We start from the raw sequence: 23598 nt of genomic DNA on the forward strand, positions 1-23598 counted from the left end.
GTCCATCCAATGCCAAATCTTGAATACCACTGCAAGTATCACCTTTGCTATTTGATGTGTAGATACATGCTGGCCCGTAGATGGGATTTTGTTCAAATGAAGTCATTATCACCAAAAATATGCAAATGAGCTTGAAAAATGTAAAATCATCAAAAGGCTAAAAATTCAACTATGGTCAGTCAGATTGCTTTGAAAATTGGTTTATATGTTCTTTATGTACTCTAATTGTGATTTCTATCACTTTTAGCTGATATGTACAATTTTCAATTTTTGAGGATTTTTTTTATTTTTCATGCATAATTTGTCATTTTTAAAGATCATAATTTTTCCCTTGAATCTTACATCTAATTGTATTCAAACTTTATATCTAAATTCATAGGGGTAACCTGACTTTAATTTGTTCAAGGTGTGGTTGAAATTTCCATCTCTGGTGGAATTTTTTTTTTGCATTTTTTAACATTTTAGTCAAAATTCTGATTTTCTGAAAGTGCTTATCTTATTGCTTAGAAATTTGGTTTGTAGGCACCTAAGGATGGCCTTAGTGAGTAGTTCTCATTTTATAATGAAATTCACAATCTTGTACTTCTTTTGTAAATTTTTAAGATTTTTAGACTAAGTGTCCTCTTATGAATTAACTTGTCTGATTGATATAAAATTTGGCATGCAGGGCTCTATTGATGACCTTAGTGTGGTATTTTCAAATCATGACGAAAAGTTGTTTGTGTCTGGGGTAAGTTTCCCTCAGAAACTACTACTAGTTTTGATCACATTCCTGTTTCTTAAAACATCTGCCAAAACTGTCCCTGTTATACAAGTTTCTTCAGGAACCCCTAATTAGAGAGGATACCATGCACTTAGATGGTATTTATACCGGTAGTGGCTTGCTATTTGTTGACATTGTACATTCTTGAAGCAGTATCCTAGACAAGGTATTCAAGTGAAGATATTATTCAATGTGATTCTTAATTGTTTTGGTTTAAAATTCATGTCAGAAACTTTGTCTGAATGATTTATAATAATGTGTTGTAACATTTTATCAGTAGAGTTTTAGAGGGGATATTTGGATTCTAGTTTATGCCATCTGATTTCCATGCTAGAAGAAACATCATTTCAGGTGTAATTTGATTTCTAGTGAAATTTTACCATTCTCTCAATATACACTTACCAGCATGTTATATCTCTTTCAAATGGAAGCATAGTGTTGTTGATACTATTTTTTTTTCTATGTACCAACCAGAAAATATTCAAGAAAGTCACCCATAGCCACCGCTAATATACCTCTGTGTTATCTCATGTATTAAATTTTGTATTCCCAATTTTCTATCCCTTCAATTACTTCTCTGTGCCCCCCCCCCCACCTTGTACCCAAACATCCCAAGCTTTTCATGAAACTAGAGTTGGTGTGAAGTTAAACCAAAAAATGATCATAGATGTGTTTAAAACAATGGGAAATCTAGCTGTGATTTATTGATGTGATGCATTGCTTGGAAAAGTCTTTTTTTTTGTAGCATTTAACCAAGAAATAAAATATTCACGCCAGTTAATTTAAATTTGAAATAGAAATCCCGTGCAAAGGACAATATACTCTAGTAATAATGTAATGTTTATAACATTTTCTGTATTAAAAATCAGTGTTCTGTATTAAAAAATCAGTGTCTTGGTTAGGTTTTTTTTAAGAAAAAGTATGTGACCCTTTTCACAATTTGCTATTTATTGTCACTCTTGCCTAATCACCTTCCTTTAATTCCACACAGATTCAGGTGAAAGTTGTTTCCAAATTTTTATCTTTAAAATCTTTTTGATTTCTTGAGTACAGATTGAAAGCTAGATTAATTCAAAAGATGTGTGGTATATTTTCTGACAAAAAAAAACTTGTTAGATCAATTTTGTTAAAGGAGTTCAAAAAATGAGCCTTTGTCCTTTGTCGCCGGGGGGGGGGGGGGTGTCAAACTTTGAAAAAAAGTAATGAATTGTCCACAATAAAATATGTGTAAAACCACAGCCTGCCTGGAGAATCGACTGGTATACGTACGTACATGTTTATGCACGCGCTCCGTACTTTTTTTGCAGAAGATGTGAGTGCGTATACACATGTATTATGGAAGACCTAAAATGGCCGAGGTACTTACCATTGGGTAAGAGGAAATTCTTTTGTTTCGTTCATTTTGTTAGCGACCAATATTTTCGGCAACAAATTAAAAGCGTGATGGTGTAGAGTGACAAGGCCGACGATAACACATCGATGAATGTTGACACTGGTTGACTACAGGTCAAACCGAGGTCGGTGACTTTCAGCCAATAGCAGGGCTGCAATGCAAGGTAGGCTGAATCATGTGAATAGTTTATCAATGAATCGCTGATCATTTCTAATTCTCCGTACACGCAAACGTAATAATTGCTCCAGGGGTCAAAAAACCCCCCAAAGTACGCCCCCAACCCGGAATTGCTCACAATTTTCACGATGTATGACCAGGGATTGTCTTTCAATATGGGTGTATTGATATAAGAGACCGCAAATTTTATGCTTTCTACTCAAATTCTGACACGGCCAAAAACTGGTTGCATAACCTCCCTTTATATTATGTAGCTGCAGGCACAGCGTACAGTGTGTGTAAACAAGGTCGCGCGACCAGCAGGGCCGGCCGAGCGGCTGCGATCGCGCTGTCCACTTCCTCGTTCTATCCGCTGGCGGCGCTCTGCCTTCAGTTCGTCTATCACCGTACGTCGGCCCGACCGTGGTTCGAGGCGGGCGGCCGCAGGTCGCCGTTTACTTGGAAAAAAAAGAAAGGTCAGACACCGATTTCAGACAAGCAGCCAGAAAGAAACAAAAGAAACAATCTGGCGTCAAATAAATGATCCTCGACTATCACAAATACCTTCAAATGTTTATTACTCCAGTATGGCCGGCCTAGAAACGTTACATGTGCCGAAATTTGGCAATATTCACTTCCTGGGGATTCCGCACACTTGCCCTGTATCCGCCATACTGAATTCGTTGGACTTCGCATGAATTGTGGGTAAGGTAGTTCGAATTCAGTATGGCGGATACAGGGCAAGTGTGGGGAATCCCCAGGAAGTGAATATTGCCAAATTTCGGCACATGTAACGTTTCTAGGCCGGCCGTACTGGAGTAATAAATATTTGAAGGTATTTGTGATAGTCGAGGATCATTTATTTGACGCCAGATTGTTTCTTTTGTTTCTTTCTGGCTGCTTGTCTGAAATCGGTGTCTGACCTTTCTTTTTTTTCCAAGTAAACGGCGACCTGCGGCCGCCCGCCCGAACGACTATCCAAGCAACGTTACGATAACCTTGTTTGTCTGTACAGCCCCGAAACTGTCTATGTCAACTCTGGCAAACTCAGCATGCAACTTACAAGCTAGCCCTGCGTACGATGCTGTGTGTTCCGCTACAACTACATTTGTAATCGCCCCGCTCTGTAGCGGAACACACAGCATCGTACGCAGGGCTACATATAATTAAGAACGCACAATCAGGTTCCCCGCGGGGTCTTCGGTTCCGACTTGTGCAAAGGCACAGGGTCATAAGGTGTTATTAGTCATCATAAAAGTGAACAAAAATAATAAATTTATGATTTGAATATTGTTCTTAAAAATTTAATATTTCTCTCATACTTCCAAAATTACCCGACTCAGTGCACTTTAATTCTAAGTGATGATCAGTATATGTGAAATTCACACAGTCCTAGTGTAAAGACCCTCGTAATAATAGATTTCTGATTATATATATGAATATTGATATTATTGATAAAAATTAAATATTTTTCTCATTGTTGCATAATTAAAAAATTACCCAGCTGGACCCAGGAATCCAGGGAATGATGATCAATATTTATGCCAAAATCACGCAGTTGTTGTACCGACCCTCAGAAATATATAGTCAGTAGCATTGCACAGTGATGTGCGGTTACAATACTGCCTTGCCAGGTTGTCTTTCTAAACAGAAAATGATAGGAAGGGGGTGACTTAGCCCTGCAAACCATGCTGTGTTCCCGGCGTACATACGGCCTCCCACCACAGCCCTGCTGACTCTCATAGGAAAACGCGGCAGACATGGTCCCAATTTGGACCGCGCACGAAAAACTACCTTTTCTAACTATTTTCGGCCGAAATCAAATCAATTCCACCCTATGCCTACCAGAATAACTCAGTCACTCAGAGGCTGCAAAAAAATTTGCTCTCGTGACGTCCAAATCGTTAGTTTACCAGCGATATATTGTCAAGGGTCCAGTGGCCGGCCATTTCCTATGAGAGTCAGCAAGGCTGTGGTGGGAGGCTGTATAACACGGGGAACACATAGCGCAGTGCGCAAGGCAAGGGGCTGACTGTAAGTATCTTACCAGTGCACATACCTTCGTCAAACTAAGGCTTTCTTGACTGCTGCTTCGTAATTTCCAAAATTTCTACTGCATTGGAGCAAGTTGAAAGGTCAAGCATTAAACCACACTGCTCTTATATAGATCCTCAGCAATACAATGTTTAAAGCTTGGACCATCTAGCAACAATTATGCATTGTTGGGAATACAGGTCATTTCAAATTCAATGCTGTCCCAGCCCTAGGGTACATATTTGATTTGCATTTTGGTAAAATGGATACAAAGTGCATGCATCACACTTGCATGACATAAGTGAGAAATTGGTGATCATAAGCATTCATTAGGTAAGTTTACAAATGGCAAGGTCAGGTGTATCTCTTCAGTTAGAAGTCACAAGTAGAGTCATTGCTGAAATCTGTAGCCCTACCAGTACTCATGGAGGTACATGTAGTAGCAAGACATCAATCTTGATTGTATTGGCTTCTAGTTACATGTACATGTACTTGGGTATCTCTACCAGCCAAGATGTAGAATTGTCATGTAAGCAAAGGGAAGCCAGGATGAGCACACTACAAATAAACAACAGACAAACAGACAAACAAGTAAATAAATATATAAGAGAAAATAGTAGTGTAACAGTCAATTGAATAAGAATCAACATTATTGACTAAACAACACATGCATATTCAGTTGTTCAGTCAATTATTTCAATTTTTATTCAATGTATTGTTTTTTTTCTGATATGAAATATTTTTGTTTATCCTTGCTTCCCTGGGATCTAACAAAAAAGTGTGACAAGGTCGAAGTGACCAAGGCACTGGGGTCAAGGTGACCACAGTCAGCAACAAGAGGGTGTGAATCAAAACAGACAGGGGCTGAAGTGACCTGCTTCCATTGTGTTGGTGTTTGAGAGTGGCAGGGCTCCCCTATCTGTTCAGGACATTGTATCTTTTGTTTTAGAAATTTCACCACATAGTTTTAGTGTTCCTCGCAGATACAGCTAGCTAAGTATTTCATAGCAAAGTATGGTATTTCCCCCTCCTGCCTTGGTTTCCATGATTTGGCCACTCTGACATGCCTCATGTCCATTCTTTCAAGTTGTTAGCAACAGAATTCGACCGCATTAATATATTATGAAGGTCCATTAAGTATACCGGTAGACCCTCCAAAAATGGAAGGTCTATGATTGGAGATAAGACAATTTCACTAGCCTTATTCCAACATGCACAGCAATGGCATCACGATATCGATTGGAATTCCATTACTATCGGAATTCCATTACTATCATTGATTCAGCACAGTTTGACTTGCCAAGGAAGACCAGAGAAGCCCCCAACATTAGACATCACAATCCACAAATAAACAGAGACGGGGGTCTTTAGATACCCCATATTTACAATCAGTTGATCACACCCCATCTAGAGGTCAACTATAAATTATTCGTTTCTTTTTGTCATTCTGATGAAGATCATCATCCATGATAAATTGAAAGCTCAATACGCTGAAAAACATTGACTGCTTGTGTTATAGAAACTTCATACTGACATATAATCTGCCAAGCTGATGAATATCTTTGGACATTATGAAGGTCATTACCATTACTTTAGCGGGTGCACTGATTCCAGACATTTAGGTATATTGTCATTTGTAAGGCTTATATCCCTGTACATCAAAGTTAGTATGAAATTCATGCAATGCAATGGTTTTACATAAAATTATAATAAAACTAACCTGCAAGTAACTAACAGTTGAGTTCATCACAGCTGTTTGTCATAGTGAGGGCTGTCTGAAAGGTTATCAAAAGTCACCCATTAGCAACATGTACATGTATGTCCAATGGACAGGTATAAAATAGTTTACACTATACCAGTATGGTGATGTCACACATTTACATCTGGACCCTAGAACACTTTGTCCACATGATTAGAATAAAACCCTAGGGGAGCATTGGACTAAAGAAACTTTACAAAAAATTAGACAAAGCATCAAACATGGCAAAATTGTTTTGACATTGCCAAAACAGTAAATTATTATTTCTAAAAGCCATTGATGTGTACTGGTATATTGTCAAACCTAAAATTAATTTTGAGGGTCGACATAATGTGGAGTACGACAAGAATAAAACAGTTAAGTCGTTGTGACCTACAACTTGACTTGGCACTTACATGTCAGTGTGTGCTGGTTTACGGAAATTCAAGTTACCGACCGAAGTTTCAAAAAATTCTCAGATCAATAAAGAGTTCAGAAATCGTCAATCACAAAGGATGTAAGGTTGTTTGCTAGCTGTCCAGCCTATACTAGTTACTGCATTTGACTGCCTGAGAAAAATGTGGGTTTAGCCTTCACTTATTTTAGCCACAATCCCAACGATCCAATTTATGTGATATCAAGCTTAAAATTCTGATAATGTGGTCGAATTGGTTGCTGCAAATTTATTTTCTGTCAATATTAAAACCCTGAAGGGCAAGGACAGACATCGATAACATGCTAAGATGGCACCATTTTAGTACAAGGGGTGGCAGACTAAGAATCCGCTCAGGCAAGTCATCATTTGAACCAAAGACACAGATTGCCTTGAAATCCACTTCCTACATCTAGTATATTGCCGTCGTCTTTTCTGAATTTCATATGATTTATACTGTTTATTTTTATGCTGCGACAAATGCAAAGACATGAGTGCATAATGGCAAAGGACGATTATTTACACATTCAATCAATTTGCTTCGGAAACTCCATGGAAAACCACTGTTATTGGTCATCGTCGTAAACCATGCGCCTCTTTACGGCAACAGCTCAGCGCTACCCGTCAGCGGAGCGGACATTATTGCTCTGGCTCGCGAGAATGTTATTGGTAGGACCCATTCAAAGGTCACCATCACAAATGCTGTTTCTCAATATACTGAATGAACTTCACGATAACTTATCTTATATTGTGCAGTCCCCCTGCCCAGTGTCCTGGGTGGTTGTGCATGGATATAGCAATCACAAAAGATAGCCACAATAAACTACAAGTTCACTACCTGCAGTTTTGAAGGATGTGTTAATGTTTGTCCATCCTACAAAGAGACCTACAACTTCACAGAATGGAACACATATACAAACTCTTGTGCTGATGTTGTAGTTCAATCCAGTGTTGTTATGTACTTGTGTCAAGTATATGATTTGTTTGCCGCACACATTAATCCGCATTACATTGATTGATACACTTGAGCAAGTATGGTACAAGCAAATAGTTGCACATGAGCAGTAAAAATACTCTAATGACAAAGTACTCAGACCGCAGTTTGTAGCTCTTCAAACCACTCTTGCTGGAGTATCTGTCTTTTTAGCAACTGTCTCTGCTGAGAGCATCTTGATCACAAATCATTCTTGAACAGAGATTGGATCGACATGACCCATATTTGCTTTAGCAGGACAAACTGCTTCTTTCAGACAGGGACGGGTTATGGCAGGGTTATTTACAATGCTGAAAAGATATATTTGTGGATTTAGAAATGTGGTCACATTTCAGTTCTGTCAATATTTTAGCCGGCTTACTATCCTGAGAACAGGATCCTCAAGGTCTCTATATTTATGGGGCCTTATAATTGCAAGGGCATTTAGAATGCTGGATATATTTGTGGATTGAGAAATGTGCATGGTCACATTTCAGTTCCATCAGTGTTGTAGCCAGCTTACTATATCATGAGAACAGATTTCTCAGAGGTCTCCATTATAATTCACATGTAAATAGAGAAGAGACCCCGTAACCCATGAGCATGTGATCACACAATCTGCAATCTACCCGTAAACACTTACAGTATGAGATTAATCCAGGCCACTTATCAGAAAATCATATCAATATGTACAACATGCTGGTCAATGATCTCATCCAGTACTGCTGACCAACCAAGTCTCTGAGAGAATTTTCCCAACTCCTTGAGGCTGTCTTTGATTACCATGGTGTTCACAGTGCTGAGCCAATACTTGAATATCAGGTGCTTGCGAGATTTCTTATTTCCCGTTTATGCAATCCTTCTTCGAAGTACATATTGCTGTTCGCTGCATTTGCAATGGTACATGTAATTGTTCATTTCTGATTGGCATCTATCTTTCTCCTGTTCTGTTGTCCATACTGAGTTACCAGAGCTGTTCATATTAATCATTTACAAATTGTAAATGGTATTGTCAATATTCAAATATTTAATATATACCATTGATATGATATCGTAATATTCAATGTAATATTTTCTATTGAAGATGTCTAAAACAATGTATTACAGAAATTACCATAGCTTTCATTTTGATGCTGTGGCGTTTTAAAATACATGTATACTTCAAATGGCAGAAAGTTCACCGAAAATTGTATTTGAACAATTGACTTCCAGCTTGGCCAAGACTTGCAGAAAACATGAAAATGCCCTTCATAGCACAGCTCATATAGACTATATATTGATTATGGTTCCATGCGTCATGGTATTTTTTGAATGTGTGTTCAAGTTGATACTGTATTCCTATTCTGATATGTGAATGCGTTCAATTTATAGTCTTTTTAACCCTTTGAGTGCTGCAATTTTTCCCACCAAAATTTCAGTGCGACATTTTACCAATTGTTATGAATTTTTCTGGAATTTTTTCGATAACTTTGGACCAAATGGACATCACATTTCATTGGCTACAGTTTTGCACCAAATTTTGGCAAATCTGAAAAAAAATTTGACTGGGGCACATTTTATAAAGGTGACAAAACTTGACTTTGGCGCTCAAAGGGTTAAGGCACATGTTGAACGCGCCTCGGGGGCAGATAGTCCGACTCTCAAATTTTAAAAAAATCTTTTCTGATCTACCACTTGTAGGGGTTCATTTTGAAGCTCTAGGAGAAAGAAAAACTGTCACCGTCTTAGTTTTTTGAAAATTCAAAGTTTAATTCCCCCCCACCCCTACCCCAACCCCCAATAGTGTTAATATAGGAATGGCTGCCATTTTGAATTTCAATTATCGCAAAATGTTGGGTAATTTGTTTCACTATTTACATACTTTGCACAGTAGTGACCCTATTTTTTATTTGTTAAGAGAATGGTTGAAAGTTTCATTCAGGAAAGTTTGAGCAAATTAGTGACGAGCTAAAAATCACTGATAATAGTTATTGCGATGGCAGGTACACTTTTAAAAGTTTTAAGTAAATTTCTAAGGTCCATTGGCTCCATGTTTGTGCATTTTTGCAATACAATGGTTTGAAATCAAACGCAACTTGGATAAAAATGTGTATCACAGTGTGACCACAGAAGGTTGTTCAAAGATTGGTGAAGAATGCACAATTTCTGGTACATTTTAATAAACTAAATGATTTTCGAGTCGCAACTCGAATATTGCCACCTTATATAAGGGCATGAATTTACTCCCATCAAATCCATTACCAAGGGTTAGAACAGTGGCATTTTCAATGAAAAGATGGCTTGATAAGTTGATAACAGGAATCCAAAGCATCTCTATATAGAGTACTAAATTTAACAGTTCTAGTGATTAGCACCTATGTCTGTGATGGTGGAGCTTATCAGATAGGTGGTTGTTTGCAGTCATCAGTTATTTATCTATTGATCATTGTCAGAAGTAGCAGGAGCATTTATTGACTTTTCTCACTCCTTTAGCTTCTCTGTGACTTGTCCAATTGCTTTGAAATGTGTCATGCAGGTTCTTTAACCCTTTAACCCGCCTCGGAGAAAAATGTCAGTATGATGTTAAAGGTCACAGGGAGTTCAGTGTGCAAAGGGTTCAAGTAGTTTTAGTCAGATAAGTTTAAATTGTTCGAAAAGTTGTATAATTGTTTTTATTTTGGGCACAATGTTTCCTTTTTTGGTCAAATAATCATCGTAACTGAAACACATTGTCTATTTGCTTTGAAATTTAGTATGCTGGTTGCTAGGGGTGATTTTAGTAACTTTTGTCCAAATTGTGGTGAAATTTGCAAATTTGTATTTTTTTGGGCAATTTTCCTTTTTTTGGTAAAAAAAAATCTTCTCAGAATGTGCTTTTCCAATATGTTTGAAGCTTGGTATGAAGGTTCCTTGGATTAATCTCCATCAGGTTTCGTCAAATCATGATGACTTTCACATATATTTGTATTTTGGGACAATATTTCCGGGGTTTCTTTTTTGTGAAAAAATCTTTTTGTCTGAAACAGCTCATCAGACTGCTTTAAAATTTGATATGAAGATACCTAGGGATGATGCATATCAGTCTTGTACAAATCATGACCAAATCTGCAATAGTATTATTTTGGGGTAATTTTCGCAGTTTTCAGGTCCAAAAATTCCAAGCTAAATCAGCAACTAGGTTCCTTGTTTTGGTACAAGAATCCAGAAAGATACAGCTTATGAAGCATTAAAATATCTGACTCCCAGGCATTCAAACATTGAATTGCGATAATTTCTGTAGAACCGGTAGTGCACATGTACTGGTAGCTCACAATACTTTGAACTGGCAGTTAAGGGGCATACAGTAAATCAGAAATCAGGTGTGTTTTTGCAAATGTACATGTACATGTACTGGGGTTGGTATTTGAATCCCTGCAATGCTGATATAATTTGCAATCAGCGAAAAATAGCCAGGTTTTTTCCAGTGCGTTTCAATGACATACCACCTTATTACCAGCTCTTAATCTGACTTACTCTGAAAAAAGAGCCAGCTACATTGTATTTCTCCTCTGTACATTCTAGGATTTTCAACAGGAGCTTATGCAGAGGATATGTAGCATAGCTTTGTCAATTGATTTCGGCTAAGCAGTATCTGCAGTGATTTCACTTTTTATCACAACTGGAAGTTGTGATATAGAGGTGGTTTCAACCGGTGTTTGATGTCGTCCATTTCCGTAAACGACAAAAAGTCAAAAACTGCTGAACAGACTGCGTTGATATTTGATACCGATACATAGACTGGTTCCAAGGTTCCAATTCGGAAAAATGGAGCCAAACGGAGCGGCAGTTAGATAGTTTTGGGAAATTTGTAACCCCCCTTTTTAACTAATTGATTTTAGGGGTCTTTCATATATGTAGTTTTGGAATGTACACCAATCCTGCATTGTGGACTGTTTTATGAGTTGTGGAACAGAAATGAGGTTTTGATGAATGTTAGAAATATGCAGGATGACTGATTCGAAGTATAAGAGATTTCTATGCTCTTTTGGGCATCAAAAGCATTAAAAAAACCATATTTCATAGTTTAGATTCTCACTTTTGAGATGACCCTAGGCATTTGTTAAGTAAACATCCTTGAGTCAATATACAGACTTTGACATTCCAGAGATTAAGTATCCACAACCTCACATGTTACAGTCTTTCACTACAATGGTATGGCCCAAACCCATTGTTATCAATGGAGAGTGTGGACCTGTCTACAGGAAATTGGGGTGAACAGGTTAGACAATGACGTTACAAGTTGTAGGTTAGTTATCAAGGTAGCACCAGCATAGAGTCCTGAGCATCTGTCCATGTGTTCTCACAGCAAATTACAGGGAAAAAAATTATTTGAGAAGTTTCTCTCCTTTAAGGTTCCCAGACAAGAAATTTGACCTTTTTAATCTAACAATTCTCTAACGGTTAATAAGCTCAGAACCCCTGTAAAGTATACATTTTCTGAAAGCCTAGATATAGGGGAACATTTTGGTAACCACAGTGTCTCCATTGTTTACATAACTATCACGTGACACGGTAATTTGCATAAGCTTTCAAAAACGGTTTTCCCTATGATTTATCTCAATACTTCAAAATATCTGACTCAAACTTGCTGGAATGCAAGCTGTCACAACGCTCTTCAAAAGTGTGTCTCAGATTTTTTATCTTGCTTAGTTTTTTTGGAGCACAATTTAAAGAAATCAACTATGCTTAAATTCACTGCTCTGGAAGTTTTTCTGGCTTAAAAATTGTTGTAGAAGGTTTAAAAAAATTATGAGATACACTTTGGAAGATCTTATGGACAGCTTGCACTCTCACAATTTGAAATTTCAGCCACATATCAAAGCATTGAAACAAAACTTAAGGAAAACCGATTTTTTAAAGGTTATGCAAATTACCTGTCACGTGATAGTTATGTAAACAATGGTGATACTATGGTAACTAAAATGTTCCCCTATATCTAGGCTTTCCGAAAATATACAATTTACGGGGGTTCTGAGCTTCTTAAACACTAGAGAATTGTTGGTTTAAAATGGTAAATTTCTTGTCTTGGAACCTTAAATAGAAGTATATTACAATTTAAAGCTGTCATGGATGGATTGCTCTCAAATGATCTGAAACACAGTTATTGCCCATTAGCAACAAATCTATAGCAAGATTTATGTAAAGTTCATGAACTTACACAAGGTATTAGACAAAAGATGACCATGACTTTGCTACTTTTCAACATTTATTTCAATCAGATTTCCCCAGCTTAGTGTATAATTTTGTAATCTTAATTACTGTCAACTTAGCTTTACTAACTTATTCTAACCTCATTATTCTTACACTAGTGTTATACCTTATAACCACAAAATTTCAAGAGATGCATATATGATTGTCACTTAACAAACAATTTACAAATATGTCTTCTGCTATTTCTCCATACATGTCTCTTTTCTCATAAAAATGAGCTTAAAATCGCAATGTGAAAAATAGTCTTTCAGCTATATGTTGCTCTTTGACTTCGTGGTCTATCTAATTCACAGTGAGTGTGGTTGTTGATAAATGCCGATAATACTAGGCGGTCATTATGTCCAAGCGCCATTGGCGGTATTTTTTAACATAATGACCATAGGTCATTATCACATCTGGAAGTTGTGATATAGGGTTAGCTTCAACCGGTGTCAGACAGACTCAGTGTCCATTTTCCGTAAACGACAAAAAGTCAAAAACCGCTGAACAGACTGCATTGATATTTGGTACAGATATTCAGACTGGTTCCAAGGTTCCGATTCCGAAAAATGGAGCCAAACGGAGCAGGGGTTAGATAGTTTTTGGAAATTTGTAACCCCCCTTTAACTAATTGATTTTAGGGGTCTTTCATATATGTAGTTTTGGAATGTACACCAATCCTGCATTATGGACTATTTAATGAGTTGTGGAACAGAAATGAGGTTTTGATGAATGTTAGAAATATGCAGGATGGCTGATTCAAAGTATCCGAGATTTCATGCGCTTTTGGTAATAAAATTGATAAAAAACAACATATTTAATGTTTTAGATTTCTCACATTTGTTATGACCCTTAACATTACAGACTTGATGACATAACTAGCTGCTGGACCTGTTTACTGGCGCATTGATTTAAAGACAAAGATCGTTTTATTTTGTGATAAGGACGTGTGATTTCGTAAAACATAGTCTATTAGCCTGGAAATGTGATTTTTGCGAATATTGCTTACCCCACTGACAAACAGTGTGGTTTGAAAATGGCTGGAATTCGCTACTTCGGGACTTTGTTTTGTGTGTGCATTTACTGACAAACTCCAAACCCGCAGCACCTACCCATTCAGTATTTCATGTACAGGTGTACCCAGAGATAGAGTAGTTTCACAATGTGCCAGTTGTGATCAAGTGCCATTGGCGCTATTTTTTAGTTTTACACACACTGTCTTGAAAGACACCCAAGTTATTATGTGATGTAACAGTACTGCAGGAGCTTCCCAGGGCAGAATTTCTCCCAAAGACTCCATAAGATTTCATCGTATCCTCAAAATACAGAGATTTGTTTTCTCCATCCCAATCATCTACCAGTACACTACAGTTCAGTGGCAGCGACAATCAAGTCACTTTCTGTATTTTCATACAGTCGCCATCTTTCTGATGAAGAAAATAAAGAGCTCTACGGGCCTTGCAACAATGCCAATGGACATGGTCATAATTATAAAGGTGTGTGTCTACTCGTATTCTAATCTACATTCTGCTCATATTTTGCACTCTTTGATTTAAGATCATTTAGCCATTGAGAAGCAAGGTTAACAGACAAATAAATAACTAAAATAAACAAAAACAAAAACCAAATAAATAAACTGAAACAAGCAATCATACATAAGTAAATGTATAAGTTAAAATATGAGAAAACATAACATTGCACAAGAATTGAAATAATTGACTGAACAATACATGTGACATATTCAAATTGCTACGTCCATATAACTTACCACTCACTGAACTCCTTAAGTGAGTAGTAATACTTATGTCGCATCTTGAATATTGTGCATGTTTTGTTCAGTCATTTATTTCAATTCTTATTCAATTTGTTATTTTCTCTTGTATTTATTTGTTTAGTGTTGCAGCCAGGACGCACCCTTGTGACAATGTCCTCAAACGGAACCTGTTGTCCCACATTCTCGCGCACTGCGCAGGTCACCTAGGGGACACTCATGAGTTGACTCTATTCAGTGGGCATAGTCTGCAAGTAATATCTGTTACTGACAACGGCCTTTGTTTTGCATGATCATTTTGAGGCTTACCGGTATATTTACGTACTTTCGAAGCTGTGATTAATAGTAACTAAAACGCTGCACTTGGTTGTGGTCCGACTGAGCTCTGATTGGAGGCAGATACAGTATACTGTTACAATTGCCTAAAATTAAAGCATAGCGACGCAGTCCCGGTAGCTTGAATTTGTTCGTGAAGCTAATTTATAATAAAATAATACAAAATTTGATTGACAACTGATTCATGTTGTCCCCAAAATTTGCAAAATGTCCCCAAAAATAAACGGTAGTGGGACACAGTGTCCCCTGGTTTAAAATTCCAGGCTGCAACACTGTTTGTTTGTTTGTTTGTTTGTTTTTTGGTTGTGTGTTTATCCTGGTTTCCCTGTTGGTTATAATAATTAATAATAATAATTTAATCATTTATAAAGCGACTAAATCCACACAAATAGTGTGATCAGAGACGCTAGGTAAAATACAATCAATTTTAAAAAAAAGGTTACAAGAATTAAAAACAAAACAAAAACAAAAAAAAATACAATGAATGAGTTCAGTTAAAAGCAGAATTAAAAAGAAATGTTTTAAGACTTGATTTAAAACTTGTCAGGCTTGGGGAGCGACGAACCTCAATTGGAAGATTGTTCCATAAAAAGGGGGCGGCAATACTGAACGCACGATCCCCATATTTCTTTGTGCGCGACCTGCTTTGACACAGTTTAAATTGGTCAGCGGACCTAAGATTACGGGTTGGGACGTACAAATTAACCATGCTAGAAAGATAAGTTGGACCGAGTGAATGGATACATTTAAAGGTGAATATAAGAATCTTAAAAACAATACGTTGAGACACAGGCAGCCAATGCAACTGAAACAAAATCGGGGTGATATGCTCAGTGACTCTAGAGCGAGTTACAATTCTGGCAGCTACATTCTGGATACGTTGAAGGCGATCAATTGAATATTTCGGAAGACCATAAAGAAGCGAATTACATGAATCAATGCGTGATGTCACAAAAGCATGAATCAACTGTTCCGTGTCTGATCTAGAAAGATATTTGCGAATATTTGCAATGCGTCGTAAGTGAAAAATAGCTGAGCGGCAGATATTGTTGACATGAGGGTACATTGTAAGACCAGAATCCAGGATAACTCCAAGACTTTTTGCCTGACTTTGAGCAGGAATCAGGGTGTCACCGACCCGTATCCCCTGTATTCTATCATCCGAAGCATTACTGGAAGATGCAGAGAAAGTTACAAATTCAGTTTTATCATCATTCAAACAAAGGAAATTAGCAGACATCCAGGACCTAACTTGTGAAATACAAAGTTCAAGATTGCTGGTTGTCGCAGAAGCTTCATTGATCTTAAAAGACATATATAATGATGAATCATCTGCATAAAAACTATACAGGCAACCATGACTTGCAACTAATTTCCCCAAAGGAGATGTATATACATTAAATAGTATAGGGCCAAGAACGGACCCTTGTGGAACCCGGTATCAATTTGACGGAAACATGGTTAGCATGGCAAGAAAAAGTGGACGCTATTCGTGGAGGTGGCCTGTCTGTGGAGAGATTAATTCTAGTTGGGAATGCAGTGAGCAATCAATATACGTGTATATGTACAGGGTAAAACCGTTTTATTGCAGAACTTTAATATAAATCAACTGAAAATAAATTTCCTAGCCCCTTTCACCACAATGGATTGACCGAAACCCATTGTATTTGTAAGCAATGTGGTGATTGTGACCTGGTTACATGGACCTGAATGAACATGCATACTGGTTCCAGACCACTGCCCAGACCACTGCCTACATGAGTACAAACCAGGTGTCGGTACATGTAAATACCAGTCTTGTGTGTCACATTTGTCTGTATTGTGTGTGACATTTTCATAGAGACTGTACAAGTTAAATAATTCTGTCATTTTTTCCCTCCACAGTTGAAGTCATTGTGAAAGGCAAGGTAAGAACACTCTACCGGTACCGGTAGGTTTTTTCATGAAACCTACATGACGTTACATCCTGATATTTTATGTTGAAATATTAGATATTCGGTGTTTTTATTCAATGATGTCATTCAGTTCCTTGCAGCATTTCAGCCTGATGCTCAATAGCCAATACATGTATGTCATTGGATCACAGTAATGTAATCTCTCTCTCTCTCTCTCTCTCTCTCTCTCTCTCTCTCTCTCTCTGCTTGCTGTCTTCACTCTATTTTGTCACATGACAGGTAGACCCGGTGACAGGAATGGTCATGAACATCACTGACCTGAAAGGGTTCATGAAGGTAAGTACGAGATATTTTAGATGTCTTTAATAGGTATATGTATAAGTACCTAAATTCTAGGTATACCCGTTAAACTATCCTAGTTCATTCAAGTGATTATTATGAGATGCATACTGATACAGGGTGTCAGTAGATATCATGCATACATTGTAGTGCACTGAATTATCACATCAGAATGGCACATTCTCGATGTACAACTATAATTAAGCAATAAACCACCCACAGCAGTGCACATGCTGTTGCTTGTGCATGTACGTCAAGAAGTTGTCAAATCTTGTTGTATACCGTATACAACAAGATTTGACAAGTTCATGATGTACATGTACACAAGAAATAGCATGTGCACATACAGGGTCACAGTTCCTTCACAAACTGTGATGGAGTGAACTGGCCAAAACAGATTGGTATACATGTTGCTGGGGGGGGGGGGTTATATTTCTATTATACCATATCAGTAAATCTATATTGAAATTCTGGCCTGAAACTTCTTCAAAAGAATTCTTCTCTAGCCGAGAACTCATGCATGTTCCTATGTCTTTATATCACAAATATAGCAAAGTTATTTTCATGTTTCAACCACTCAGATTGCTGTATTCATGCCATCAATATACAAGTATGATATAATTCAAGATATATATTTTGGGTGTACCGATACTTTGAAACTGTGTATTCTGGGTATATGCTTGAGTATACTATATGTGTGAATAAAAAGACACTTAAAATTCCTGTTACCTTATCCATAATTCTATATAGCCACAAGTGTTTGATGGGAAGTGTTTCATAGTAATTCATGTAAATGACCAGGGAAAATAACTGTTTTGACATATATCGTTTACACTCACTTCACTGTCATACTACTTTTGTCTTGGATTTCTGTTCGAACTGCCCTATCAAATCTGCTCTCTTTTTTTAGCTCCTCAGTTTTATATACTGAGGAGCTATTAGAATTGAAAACTAGAAATGGCGGCGTCAACTTTTACTTCCTTCTGTCAAGACTTCCTTAAGGCAAGATTTGGCCAACTAGCTTCCGTAGATGTGTATCTGCGATTTTTACAACATTAACACAACAGGGCTTGATGTGGTCTTGTTTACATCTTTAATCAGCTACATGCTCTCAGTTACACAACACACCAGGGCCAGTCCATGAATGTCAGACAGAGAAACATAAACAAATCACCACACTTTGCAATGTCATGTATCTTTCATTTTATTAGCTCCTCAGTTTTATATACTGAGGAGCTATTAGAATTGAAAACTAGAAATGGCGGCGTCAACTTTTACTTTCTTTTGTCAAGACTTCCTTCTGTCAAGATTTGCCCAACTAGCTTCCGTAGATGTGTATCTGCGATTTTTATTATTTCTCATTACTATGGAAGACCTGTCACCACATGCTACATGCGAGTTTTTTAAACTGTGATCTGCGGTTAGGGTTAGGGTTAGGGTTAGGGGTTAGGGTTAGGGGTTAGGGTTAGGGTAAGATTAGGGTTAGGGTTAGGGTTAGGTCGCAGATCACGGTTTAAAGACGCAGGTCACATGTCGCAGGTCGTGACCGGTTTCTATACATTACACACATGATGTGTAATTTGTTCTGACTTTTGTTTTGTTCATTTGCTAGAGTTGCATAATGGAACAACTGGACCACAAAAACATCGACCTGGACGTGCCTTACTTCAAAGACAAAGTCAGCACTGCAGAGAACATCGCTGTCTTCATTTGGGACCAGATGCAAGAGCTGCTTCCCGAGGGATCCCTTTATGAGGTCAAAGTTCACGAGACTGACAAAAATGTTGCTTTCTATAGAGGTGAATGAGATGTCGCAAATTGTGCTTAGGATCGGTGAATGTAACAATCTGGAATTACCTACAAAACTTCCATATGTATGATATGTAGTAGGGTATTCTGCACTCAAATTTCTATATCAGGGTATATTTTATTGCCAGGCGGCCAGGATGCAGTGATGTTCCTGCATAATTGCGTGCTTGTATTTCTAGATTCATTGAAACATTTACAAAGAAAATACATGTACCAGTAGCTCAACCCCGATGTTTAACTGAGGCCACCAATGATCTGCATGAATTTAAAAGACAGATTCAAATTCAAAAGGAAGAAAAACACCGATGTTAACTTTATTATACTCACACTCAATCGATCTGGGATGTGCAATCAATTTTCTCAGCTCTTTCATCAAATAAACAAAGTGCGTTTCTTCAGAAATGTATGCAGGTAGCTGTTAGAATGCTTGGAGATGCTAAATTTCATATTTAAATTGCAACAACTGTCAGTGACTTCTAGCTTCTCCAAGACTGGCATCAAAACAAGACTTTCTGAAGGCCTAACCTCTGTAGTAGTGTAAACAATATTCTTTACACTACCACCGAGGTTCGGCCTTCAACCTCACATTTCAAGTTCGACCCTGGGCCTCCGATCGACTATCCATTAAGCAATGCTGCAAGCACCTGTGGTTGTGGTAACATTTGAATCAGTACTACTAAGTATTGAAGGGATTATGTCAAATCCAATTCTGTGGGGTTTTTTCTAAAGATTCCAAATATGTTGACAGTGTATCAAGTGCTACAGTTTTCAGATAATCCCAGTATCCTGACAAACTATGACATGCCCATCAATTATGTATTTTTTTTTCTCCTGACCAGTAAATTTGGTGATTTTACCACCTTGTTCTGTGGTTTTCATTGGGTTGAGGCTGTGAACGGTGTTACAAGTGCCAATCACAAATTGACGGCTGTCATTGCATTGCAGAAGGTATCACCATGTGATTGCTGAAGCGATGGTCATGATTGGGAGGGGATTGGGGAGGGGTTGAATTTTATACTTTTAGTTGCGTTGTGAACTCAACTCATTTATTTTTATTATTTTCTTACACTTTGCAATTATGATTTTGTACAATTTTATGCAGAAATTTAATTTTGACAGAAATTCAATCACTGTTTAAGGAAGGTACACCTAATGTGTATCGGTATTTACTGAGCATTTCGTTTCCGGATAGCCAGTGTTTTATGTGATGGAGGAAATTTGTTGAAATAATACATGAGCAGACTCAACTGTCAAAAACACATGCTTTACATATCAAAAATTTGACACCTCACTATGTATGAAATACTGAACCAGGGCATAATCAAAAGGTACAGAAAATCTCCCACATTTTAAAGGGAAGCGGTCGTCGGAACTGCACATGTGCGACTTTCTTGTTTACAAACAATGTATTTCATGCACTTTATATAGATGCATCACATCAGCATAGCTGCAACATTAAAATTACTATGTACATTATGACAAACATGTTTTCGTTTTCATCAATCGCTAATATACCTTGGATACAGTTTACATCAGTCGTAGGGGTCCCTAATGAACTTTGAGTGCAGTACCGACGACTGTCTCCCTTTAACCTCTGACACTAGGGTTTGCTAGTTTCTGATCATGTAAGGTTATCACAATTATCCACATGGCCCTCCAGCGTCTGATTACTACGCTAAACATAGGGTGAAAAACTGAGACTACCGACCACCCAAATACAACTTCCTTATCGCCATCCCATCTGAACAAGGACAATGAAATTACCATAGGCACATGACTAGTATCTGTATATTTTGCTGTTTAAAATGTTGTAATTTCTCTAATTTATGGATTGTGAACTGTTCGTTGTGTTTACCGTAGGTCATGTCGCAAACTGTTGAGGTGATTGCAATACAAAGTCATGACAGGCATACAGTTGTTTGCCAGAGGGCTGGAGTTGCCCCAAGCTTTCTGTTTTACAAGGCCCAAGGTCTACAAAAACAGACTGTTTGGGGTGATACCGGGGCTAAGTTTTCAAGTCCTGTAATGAAATAATATCATTGATACCGTTACATCTTTCACACTCAGGCACTCAATGACTGTTTAGTTCAGACTAATTCTTTCATTTGTTCGTTTGTTTTATTTACAGTTACGTGTAAACTTGATATTCCATGTTGAAAGGTTAAATAAATTATGATTTAAAAATGAACTGCGTAGCAAACTAGGGCTCTGTTGGAGAGAATTTCTGTCCTTACGCCACAGGGTCGGGCATGGCCTTGGCTTTCTATGTGACACCACACTTATGATAAGTTCATGTACAAATACATGTATGAACAGCAACAAAGTACCGTAGGAGTATGACGACAGTTTCAGGTGGTTTTCTTCATAGTATTTTGAATTCTGATAATATTTTTTCATAATCTCTAAGACGTGTTTAAATTCAAAATATTATATTTTCCAAAACGACACATCCTGAACAATGTGCGGCAAGTGAATTCCAGTTGTTAACAATGACACTGATGTTATATAATACATCTTGTTTTGACTGGTTGAACATAGGATACATGTATTTTGGCCCAATTTTTGAAAGTTGAGCATGAAATTTTGTAAAACAGAAGAAATACATATTGGAAAATACTTTTAAAAACTTACACATGCTTCCACAAAAGTGCGAGTTGAATTACCAACATTAGAGGGAAGACTGCTGTCCATGACTGAATACGCAGGTTCGATGTTTTCTAGGGGGTCAAAAGTCCAGGAACAATATCAAAATAAATATTTCAGATGCATATCATGCCTCGTGTCATAAGCGCTAAAACAGTGTCAAAAGAATAACGATTCTGTGCCTTAGATAATCAGGGGTTCGGTTTGTTATTTGTATAGCCCATTTACCTGTGTGTCGTTCATCCCTTGCATGTACGATATTACAAATTTAGTGACAACACGTTCGTCGAAGTACTTCATCGCTTAATATGCCTCTAAAGTGAAGGACTCAAACTTTTGCTCAAAACTTTCAACAATTCGTCACCAAGTCAAGAATAAACAACAGGGGTCATCGTGCAAAGTTTGGTACCGGAGAGAAAAAAATTACCAACATTTGCTGATATTTCACATTCAAAATGACAGCCGTCCGTGTGTTGAGTCGATGAGAAAAATTAAAGGTTTCGAAAACTAATACAGTAAAACCTTTCTTACTCCAAGAGCTTCAAATTGAGTCAACATGCGGTAGGTCATTATATAAAAGAATTGTAAAAATGTGAGAGTTCAAATATCTGTCCCGGAGGCGCATTCTTCCGTGAGTTCATGATTATGTTCTGTTTGTCTCATGTTGTATATATTTTATTTCCTTTTATGATCGAGTCGTCGAAATCCATATTACTAAATCCCTTATGCGTGTTTCGCAATATTCGTCACCACATTCCCGTGATCATTCATTGCAGTTCGGCAAACGTGTACATCAGCGCCCTCACATGGAGCTAAATCGTAATCCGTTGCCAATTTCAAACTCACGCAAACAGGGGTGTTCATCGACTAAAATGTTTGTCTTGCACATTAGCAGGCAGGCACAAAATAAACTCATTTCATGGATACAGCATTGATTCTGACAGTCACAGATGATTAGTAAATAAATAATGAAGATATATCTCTGATTTGTGTAAGGCCAAAGTAAGTAAATTCTTTGTTTTTCGTCCACCCAAAATCATAAAAGGCACGCGGGTAAGCGGTTAAAAAACACACACAGAAAATTTAACACAAAATCAGTTTACATTCATAGAGCAATTTTTCTCATACAACATGGATACTCCTGTCACAGTGTAACACACTGAGAGCTCATTGACAAAGGTTCAAGTGCAACTAAGGACGTTATACCGTTAGTCTCGCATGCCAGACCTCGAACCTGCATGCGACGCGAGCGGCGCGGCGAGTAACCTGCGGTTGCTCGCGGCTTCGCCGCTTGGCCGCACGCAGGTTTCGAGGTCTGGCATGCGAGACTATTATACCGTCTGCTAAGGACATTTTTCTTCTTTTTGTGAAAAAATTGACACTACTGTTCCTGCTGTGAGAATCGCATACTATAATTATCTTTGTGTATTGATTAAGTCATTGAGTCATTTCGCATATGAAAACGTAGAAAACAAATTGCATAGACAATCATTATGTCTATTTAGAGCATGATTAGCGCCCGGATGACGGATCAACGAGTCTCTGACTAAAACAGCGAGATTTTCTAGTAAAGCACTCGTTTACTTCCCCTCGCGGTCTTGCCTTACCAAAAACACATCGCTATACCCCTCGGCCTAAGGTTTCGGGGAATAGCGGTGTCTTTCTGGTAACACATGGCTGTGGGGGTAATGCATGAGCGCTACAGCTCTCTGACAAGGTGATGGGTGTTTAGTATATAAATGACACAGGGTGGTAAAATACAACGAACGGAAGTTCTTACTTACTTTATTAACACGCCACGAGAGCCTCAAAAACCGAGTACTACAAGGCGATTGAACGAATGGGCGCCTGTGCTTTACTGTTGTTTTCAACATACAGACTTTCTCTGGAAGCAACGTTTTGACGCATCAGGCGAATCTATATTGAAGTGGATATAATCTTTAAGAGGACTGTTATTAATCTTCCATTTCGGAGACAATAGTAAATTTACACAGTATCATCCATCGATGCTGGCGTCTAAAATGACAACAATTCTAAAATTCTATGGCAACTTTCCAGCACGTACCTCCACATATATTGGTTACGCCATGTTAACTCTCATAAGTGT

The 23598-nt window shown here is 37.8% G+C and overlaps 1 protein-coding gene and 1 long non-coding RNA gene across 4 annotated transcripts in view; one reads left to right on the forward strand and one right to left on the reverse strand.

Annotated features, from left to right (window-relative positions):
* The window catches only part of LOC139135833 (6-pyruvoyl tetrahydrobiopterin synthase-like), a 40897-nt gene extending 19861 nt beyond the window's left edge, over positions 1–21036 (forward strand). The window contains exons 2-6 of one of the 3 annotated variants that reach the window (XM_070703585.1): positions 14115–14194; positions 16690–16712; positions 16980–17036; positions 18652–18837; positions 19730–21036. In XM_070703585.1, the coding sequence (XP_070559686.1) occupies positions 14115–14194; positions 16690–16712; positions 16980–17036; positions 18652–18837; positions 19730–19735 (352 nt within the window). In that variant the 3' untranslated portion in view covers positions 19736–21036. Of the gene's footprint in view, positions 1–8204; positions 8313–14114; positions 14195–16689; positions 16713–16979; positions 17037–18651 lie in introns of those variants that run through there. The other 2 variants (XM_070703595.1, XM_070703577.1) reach the window with 2 other exon arrangements.
* On the reverse strand, positions 3710–23352 carry LOC139135859 (uncharacterized). Its single transcript, XR_011553044.1, has 3 exons — positions 23276–23352; positions 6067–6121; positions 3710–4904 (listed from the first exon to the last, which is right to left on the reverse strand). It is a non-coding gene; the product is annotated as an uncharacterized lncRNA (long non-coding RNA).
* Positions 23353–23598: the final 246 nt, after the last annotated feature.

Source organism: Ptychodera flava, chromosome 1 (assembly GCF_041260155.1).
Source record: "Ptychodera flava strain L36383 chromosome 1, AS_Pfla_20210202, whole genome shotgun sequence".
NCBI lineage: Eukaryota > Metazoa > Hemichordata > Enteropneusta > Ptychoderidae > Ptychodera > Ptychodera flava.